Genomic DNA, 8819 nt, shown 5'->3' with positions numbered 1-8819 from the left:
ATAGATAGATAGATAGATAGATAGATAGATAGATAGATAGATAGATAGATAGATAGATAGATAGATAGATAGATAGATAGATAGATCAATTTAAGTGGCTGAATGACTTTGCTTTTATTTTGCAAATTCACTTTCACGCCTCTTTAGCCCAATTCCACTCAGCCCTTGAATAGCCTGTGTAATAGCCACCACAGTCACTAATACTTCCCTTTGTTACTCCAACGGAGACCCTAAATACATTTGTTCAGTAATTTGCCTCTGAATGTCATGTAGAGGAGATCCCAGAGAAAAGTTTAACACAGCAGCTTCCCGTGTGAGCCCTGCTGAGGGCCCACACAGCCTGATCCTGCGTCTATAAGCATGGAGGCCTTATGGCACAGCGAGCACGCTGGACAAATGGCCCCCACTAACTCTCTTTATTGCAAAGGTTAATTGTTCTTAGCGAGCGGCGAGACGCCTCGAATGATCTATTGGAACTAAATTGTATCTTTTATTTCTTATTGTAGAAGCGACTAAGTTTTACTGAGTATCTTTTAGGTCTGCTTCACAGATAAGTAACAAAATGTATACCTTTAAAATATTGCTTTAATTAAGTTGCATCCGGGTTCTGTATTTTATATTCTTAATTTAAATGTCAAACTCAATCTTTATTTATTTATTTATTTATTTATTTATTTATTTTTTTTACATCGGAACGATGACGACGGCCAGGTCAGGGCGGGTATCCCTTGTCAGAGCGAGGGGGGAGAGAGAGGAGAGAAATAAATCATGTGAGGAGGGTTCGATGAGAAATGTGCCAATTGAAAACAGGCACAAGAAAACTCCTGCGGAGGTGTGATCTCACCCACATAAAAAACATGAAYGTGCGCCACAAAGGGCCTGCTTGTGCGTAATCGTGCCACGAAATAAACAGCCATATATAGAAGGGGAAAAAAAGGCACAGAGTGGGGAAATCCTGAGCGGTGACTGTAAGGTCCGATTGTCTTTGTTTAGACATAAAATGTAGAAAAGCCGAGTTTAAAATTCGCATTAAACTACGGTCACACGCATATTACTTAAGAATAAAACGCATCACTTGGAGTAAGTTTTTTTTTTCAATCTTAAATATGAATATAAGCGCAAAACTCCCCGTAATTCAAGCATTTGTGGCTTTAATRTAAATCAGCGGGGCGTTAAGTGTAACAGTGCCAAAGTGTCCTGGGTGTTATTAAGTTCTGGTTAATACATTTTGTTTTTACTTTYTTCCTCCTCCCATCACAGGTAATTTACACCGAATGGTAAGCAAACTGCCTCTGCAACCACAGCGGACTGTCATCGAAGCAATTTGTCTCCTCAGCTTTCCAGCAGCTGAAGGTTCAACAAGCCAAGGCCTCATGCATGCAGCTATTCCCCACCGAGGAATACGCTGACCCTAATGGGCACCGCAACAAGCCACGTCGCACTTTGATCAAAGCAAGAACGGCGTGGATTTGTAATCTAATTAAAACCAGTAAAAAATAAATAAAAAAGAAAAGAGAGAGAGAGAGACGGAAGCAGTAAAAAGTACCATAAAAAGATGATTCCTTAATTTKAAAATGAATCAGCTTGACGTCCCATCATTCAGCACAATGCGTAGACAAATTGAAAGAGAAATGGCACATTATTAGCAAAGCACCTATTATTTGGATTTTTTTTAAAAATTTTTTTAGATTATCATTTAATTTATTTTTTTTCCTCCCTAAGCAATCACGTTTACCGAAACCTCTCCGTGRAATTGTGTCATAATTGCATTACAGACAGTAAACTACATCTGCAGGAGGAAAGACCCCAGCTTTCATTATTACATTTCATTTAACTGATTATACACAAGAAACAGCGCGGGAAGGAAAACATTCATTATTTCCTCCCGAGTGTCGCCCTGGGTGCCCCGGCGACCCGGAGGAGAAGCGCTGCGCTCCCGGGTCGGTTCCTCCTGTTTCCCTCGACCTTGTTGTGATCATGATGCACCAGAAACAAGTTCCAGCAGAGGCCCATAAATYACGAGCTTGTATTAAAAATCTTAACAACATCCTCARCCTGGTCAGTCGGGTGCAATTTATGGCATAGGTCACGCAGGGAATAGACTGTTATAACGAAATAGTTCAAATACACGAAGCACGGTCCGCAGCAGCGCGAACCGAGATCACTTTCTTTCTGTTATGCCCTATAATGCCCGCCTGTGTCTACCTTTCTAGCTCCCCAAGAACTCACTCATTCGTTCAAGCCATGTGTTTTAAGTCAGCGGTTCCCAACTGGGGTCCGGTGACCCGCAAGGGTCAGAGAGAAGGAGCCAGGGGGTCGCAGGGAAAATAATCGCCAGCATTTTGCCCAGAGGAAGTTTGACGGACCAGTAAAATACATTTGGGGACGTTCTTTCTCATGGCAAGCCGCTTAAGAAATCAACACTTTTTTTCATGTTTTTTTTTGTTTTGGTTTTTTTTTTTTTTTTTTTTGTTAGAAAGGGGGTTCCTTTGTTTATTCTGTGTATTTTTGTTTGCCAGGTTCGGGCAAATTAAGAAAATGCGAGAGTAAAAATTAGTAACAAGACTTAGGTTCACAAAAGTAGCACGAGAAGTTTTCTTGGGACGTTATGAATAACATCTCTAGTTTAAATACAGCTACAGTAAAGCCATCGCTTAATTCRCAAAACGGTTTCAGAAAGCACTTCARTCCTGTCTCAAATTGTAAAATACATAAATATGTCCATGGAAGCGCAATTCACTTGCGGTCACACGATAAACTTTTCAGGTGGGCTGTGCAGTCAGATCGAGAAACAAACAGAATTTAAAAAAAAAGAAAGAAAGAAAAAGAAGTGCTCACTGAACCAGTGGCCCACTGTCCTACTTTCCTACTGGCATYGGAAACTAATGTGCGCCTTCCCTGAAAACCAAGCATCCAGAGTTCAAGCTCCAGGCCCCTTTCTCTCAGCCTTCTTTCTATCATATCTCACAAGTAACATGGGGAGATGCTTCARACAGTACTAAGCAATAGAGAAAGAGAGTAGATTGCTTTAAAGAAACGACAGATTGACTTTCCCATTGATTTTACGCACTGAAAACATCAGGACTCAGCTAAAAACAGATGGTCCCTCTGTCGGAGCAAATTACTGTAAATAACCAATCAATATTGTCTTTGTAAAACTTTTTAGTCATTCTATTTTTCATTCTAAAGTTTGACATTTTGAAAACTTTTTTAAGTGTTCGCAGGAGCCAAACTTTTTTATGCTGTATTTTCACCTTCTTTTTTTTTTCCTTTCCTTTCTTCTCTTTTTTAAGTACACTTAAACTGATACGGAGTCCAGATGTCAAAAGACCACACATGCAAACAAGCCTAAAATACACGCAGCCGACCTGAAGGGAAAGTGGCAGCGGGGGGGCGGGCTGGTGGTGGAGAGGCCGCCGCCACTCCCCGATGAGACCTGCTGTGTGTAGCTAATTTCCCTTGAAGTGAAGAAAAAAATCTAGCAAATTGCTGTCTGATCTATAGAAAAATGAATAAATAACGACAGTCCATCTATAATGTATAATTGGAAGGCGTGGGCTTTAATTGGGGCATAACAATTGCATATTGAATGAAGCCTGCCTTCACCGGTGCGCAAACTCCTCAAAAACAGTTACTTGAAAAAAAACAACAATAGTTTAGTTTTAATTCTTGAATTGAAACCAATAAAAATTGAGAATGTGCGTCAAAATGAGCTTTCGGGGTCCTACTAGTTTGGAGTGGTGGGGGGGAAAAATACGCTCAGAGGCGAGCCTGCGACGCACCACAACACCAACAGAACAGAACAAAAAAAAAAAAAAAGATCCTACCTTCAACGGCGGAGACCACGGACACCAAGAGGCTGCATAAGAGCAGAAAGTAATCCATTGTCATAAAGTGCTCAACTTGGACATGAACACAGAGCCGCGGCTGAGAAGAGTGTGGAGGTGCAAAACAATCCCGGGGTGACCCAACGCTCCACGCACCCCCAGTTCCGTCCTAGTCCCAGTCGCTGCGTCGACGCTCCAGGCTCAGAGTTATCCTCATTCAACGAAACACTCAGAGGTGAGAGTTCGCAGAGAATAGCGCTGACCTCGGAATAAAAATGTGCAAAAACAGAAGCCCTTCTCGCTTTTTGTGTTATTTTCAATGATCCCCAAAGCGCCCTATTAAACCAGAGAGCACGCAGGCAGCGGGCGCAAGTCTCCCAGTCCCTTTCCTGCGCACTGAGTAAACAGACGGAGAGCAGGTAGTCCAGTCCGCGGTCACCATCCAGACAGCATTCCCGTTTGGAGATTCTGCTACAAAACAACAACCTGCTCCGGGGAGATTCCACAATACTTTTTCCTTTTCTTTTCTGCTGGTCAGAACAGAGGTATCAGAGCCATGTCGAGTGGTCCCATAAGAGCATGTGGGCGCTCACGTGCGTCCGCAACCCAGTGGTATTCCCGTAAAGAAAACAGCCGCGCAGTTCGCAGATATTTATTCCCTGAGCGAATCTTTCCTCTTCTGGCTGCTCCGTTAAGCCGTCTGTCTCGCTCGGATCGTGCACAGGAATGAAGCTCCAGAGAGAGGAGGAATAAGGAGTGTGAGGAGAGACAGGGAGAGAGAGAGAGGGAGCGAGATAGAGAGGGAGACACACACACACACACACACACACACACACACACACACACACACACACACACACACACACACACAGGGAGAGAGGAGGGGTTACAGTGTGAGCAGCTGCGCTCAAAATATGCCAGCCTATAAAATCACTTAGTTTCAGTCTAAAAGTAAAAAGTATTTTCGTTTAAAAATCAAAATCTATGCATGTTCACTAATTTTGTTTGACTGTTCTATCATATCTCTCGCGCATTTCCCACAGCACAGAAATCAATAAATCAATCCCCTTCTCTCTTTTCCAAATGTTAATGGCATTAAAACAGTTGGTTTTTAAAAAAATATATATATATGCAAATGCTCTTTTTTTATCATTTGATTTTGCAAATTTTGCCAACCACAAGGTAAGTTTGCTCTTTTTACGCTCTTTTTTATTTTTTGTCTTAATTCATTTGTACCGGGCCACTTTGGCTCTTTCTCCCCTAAAGCAATGGACACACAGCGCCCCCCTGCGGATGCCTTTCATTTTAATAAAGAGGAGCTTTCTGCTTATTTCCTTCAGCTACAGCACTTTCATTCTAAGTTTACAAGCTCAATGAGATTTAATGGATGAAACTGAAACCGTCAGTCGAAATCCGCTTATAATTTTAAGTCATAATCAAGTTCCTATAAAGATTTGCCTTCGGTCTAAAATGGCGTTTATCAGCGTCTATCTTTACTGTATGCAATCTGGTTAGACATTCACCTCGATCGTTGGGGATAAATGTTTATTTTCCCCGTCATTGAGTGACTTGAAGAAAGGGGGGGGTGAGGGGGGCTATCACGACTCACCACCAGACTCTTTTTACAACCTCTCCCCTTTGAATTGTAGTTCCTTTGGCTTTAAACACTTGTAGTGTCATCGAGTCAGAAACAGCAGTAAACAAAGTAAAAAATATATTTAAAAAAAATCTTCAATCGTGCACGCTCCTTTCGATGTCTTTTGTTGCAACGTTGCTTTAATTGATTTGGTTTCCAGGAAATTCAAAGCAGTGGTTACAGAAGTTCTCGTCCAAGTGATTAGTGGATTTTAGATTAAAATCAACGCCTTTCCAGTTTCTCCGATCTTTTAGTTTAGTTAATATGTATTCAATTAACTTGAACCCCATATTACTATATAAAAAGAAAGTATACAGGACAAAAAGGTCGGACTTAAAGTCAACCTTCATGACTGAGTTGCCTTGCAAGTTTGTCTATAAATCATGAATACTTGACCGTTCACTCATTTCGAAAGTACAAGTTGTAAAACATTTACAGTTAAGGACGATTACGCAGGTTTACTATGTTTTGTGAGGACGGTGGACGTTATGCTTTGAAAAACGTGAAGATGTTAAGATATAGGCTACAGTTAGAGAATATAAAATTAAGTTATTGTGAGAAATAGAGTTGTCAAGTAGACAGATGTAACCATATCTGTTGTATCTCACTGTTGTGTTGTTTGGGCTTATTGGTATAAAAAACACGTGTTTTCCTCACCTGTAATGTAAAGTTGTTGATTTTTTCCCCCCTAAATTTAATTTTATTTCTTGAAGAAAATGACAACTTGCAGTTTTAGATGTGGCCAAAAAATAATACGGTCGTTAAAAATCTCACTTATATTTGAAAACTTTATTACACACATCATTATTCTGAGTGATGTGAGTGAAATGCATCTTTATTTCAGATACATTTTTTTTTAAGCTTGTAAAATTATTTTATGTTTTAATCATTTTGGTACATTCATTTGGTGAAGTGGCAAAATAGCTGCAATGACCCAAGCAAGGATAAGGAGACTCCATAATTATAAGTATCCTAAATAAACTAATTACAGAATTGTACAAAATGTTCATCTTGGAACAGGAATTGTCCTAGTTGAAAGTTATTGATGCACATTGTTAGCAAATAAATAAGCAAATAAATCAAAAGTACATATCTAAAAAGCAAAAAATAAACAAATACATCATATAAATAAGACAGTTTTGTTCAAGACAATTAATTCACAATGTTTTTTTTCAAATATTTATAATTTCATAATGGAAATTCTCAAATTGTGATCAATAATTCTTCAGAGAATTGAAAAGAAAAGTTCTTTAAATTTTAAAGATTTTTTATTTATTTATTTCAATGAAAGTGTAATTTATTTATGATAAGCAGTGGGGTCGTATTAGGGGCATCTTTGTTGCTTCTAATATGTGATGTTTTCTCATTGGCAGAACATTTGTAGAATCTGGTGTATAGCTGTYTGCCTGAAAGGGAAATCATACAGTCTGGCAAAGTGACGTGGGTAAGAGGAGATGTGGCGACTTCAAAAAAGTTTTTTTTTTATTTGTTGCCAAAACCACTAAAGCCCAGACTCCCCTGCCAGATTGCTATTAAAGGTTGACCAGGCGTGCTCTAAGTCATGGCAGCCACCTTCTTAAATTCAATGTGCTTCCTGTTTTACATAAAAGGAAAGAAGAGCAGCGTTGTGGTAGAAAGCACAACCTTTGTTTTATTTTTCTACTTGTTTTTCATATTACACAAAACCAGGGAGTGAAAATGAAGGTGTCAGCTCTTTTCTCATAAATAAGAAAAATAGATATATTTAATTCTAAATGCAAGCTTGGTAAAAGCCAATAAGCTAAGAAAGTTTTTTTTTCTTTTTTTTCCAGAACCTAAGGTCAACATAATTTTATCAAACTGTTGTTTTTAGAGGAATGGTGTGGTTTTGCAAAACTTAACCTTAGTTATTTATCTACATGTTAAGGAATATATTACTTACTTTTCCTACTAAGAGTCCTCCTACCAAAGGTAACAAGAAAACTATACCGTAGGCCTGTTTTTATGTAATGACTGAATTTTACAGCTCTGCGCCATCTGTGCACTCCGTACACACAGATGGCTTATTTTTGGGAATATTGCATTGACGTTTTCTGCCTGGACACCCACCCTAGCCATTACCCTTTTCCAAACCATGCTTTTATTTTGAAGATTTACCTTACCTAATTCAGCCCCCAGGAGGAAACGGGATATTTTAGCCGCCTATGGACGCAACCTCTGTGAAACCAAATTGTGGACATTGATTTTGCCCCAGTGAAGCGTTTGATCTGGTTTGAAGTCCGTAATTTGTTTCAAATGCGGGTAAAACAAATGCATATAAACACATACTGCGCACAGACACAAGGAAATGGTCCGCTAAGTGCTCCTGAGAGCGTCCCAGCAGCACCTGGCACACATTAGAAACCCAATAAGCAAAGTGGCAGACATTTTACTGCCATATGGAAATTTCTCAAGCTTGCACCTACTGAGCTCTCGCCAGACCCTTGCTAACCTCATCCATCCTTCCTCCCACTCATCTTGTGCCAGGATATCAGTGTCTCTACTTTCTCTCACACAAAAACACAGGACCTTGTCTGACGCACACTGAACTTCCCTTTTAATTCCTCCCCCTCGAATCACATGCCTGGATGCATGCACAAACACACACATGGGATCGGGTTATTCAGTGTATATAAAACTCCTCCAGACTTCACCACACCAACACACACATACTGTGGCAGTCGTGTCTGCGTCTGCTCTAATAGCAGCACTAATGTGATGTGAGTGTGAGAGGATCGCTTTACGGTGGCAATATTAACCGAACAGCAAGATCTTGGTTCTGTTTTGAGTGTCTTTTGATGTGTGCGTGTGTGTGTGTGCACGCTTGAATATGTGCGAGTGCGTACAAGTGAAGAGGCAAAGTGAATTGGTAGTACTGGTGGAGGAGGAGGAGTTGGTGGTGGGTGGCTCTGGAGAATCTCACAAAAAGCTCAAAGCTGGAATCCAGGAAGAGTGTGTGCTGTGTGTGTGGGTGTGCGAGGGACAAAGAGGGGGGCTGTTTGCGAGAGTTTTAGGACGGGGATCTAATCCTCCAAGCCTTCACCGCTGACCGACGACTTAACGCAGGATCCCCAAATTCAGTCCATACTGAACCCCTCCCACATCACCATCACCCACCCTGTTTTGCACAAACACCCACTTGGCTTCACGGCCACTGCCGCGACTTCACCAGCAGCCCTGCTGTTACATCCCACCTCCCGTGTAACCTCAACAACTTTCACGTCTCTTTGTCATCGTCTTATCTTAACACCAATGTCTGTAATGTCTGTCTTTGGTGACAGTTTTTTACGTTTCACCATCTCTCCTCAAAACCATGAAAACATATACTTCATTATCTC

The 8819-nt window shown here is 40.5% G+C and overlaps 1 protein-coding gene across 9 annotated transcripts in view; it reads right to left on the bottom strand.

Moving 5' to 3' along the window:
- ephb3b (eph receptor B3b) overlaps positions 1-4569 on the bottom strand; it is a 65924-nt gene extending 61355 nt beyond the window's left edge. For 4 of the 9 annotated variants that reach the window (XM_008406815.2, XM_008406817.2, XM_017304458.1 and 1 more), the window contains exon 1: positions 3828-4567. In XM_008406815.2, coding sequence (XP_008405037.1) covers positions 3828-3891 — 64 coding nt within the window. In that variant the 5' untranslated portion in view covers positions 3892-4567. Of the gene's footprint in view, positions 1-3827 lie in introns of all 9 variants that reach the window. The other 5 variants (XM_008406816.2, XM_017304459.1, XM_008406819.2 and 2 more) reach the window with 4 other exon arrangements.
- Between the last annotated feature and the right edge of the window lie 4250 nt (positions 4570-8819).

This window comes from Poecilia reticulata, linkage group LG4 (genome assembly GCF_000633615.1).
Source record: "Poecilia reticulata strain Guanapo linkage group LG4, Guppy_female_1.0+MT, whole genome shotgun sequence".
Lineage (NCBI taxonomy): Eukaryota > Metazoa > Chordata > Actinopteri > Cyprinodontiformes > Poeciliidae > Poecilia > Poecilia reticulata.
The sequence above is the reverse complement of the archived record's forward strand: the minus strand, read 5'-3'. Positions and strand labels throughout refer to the sequence as shown.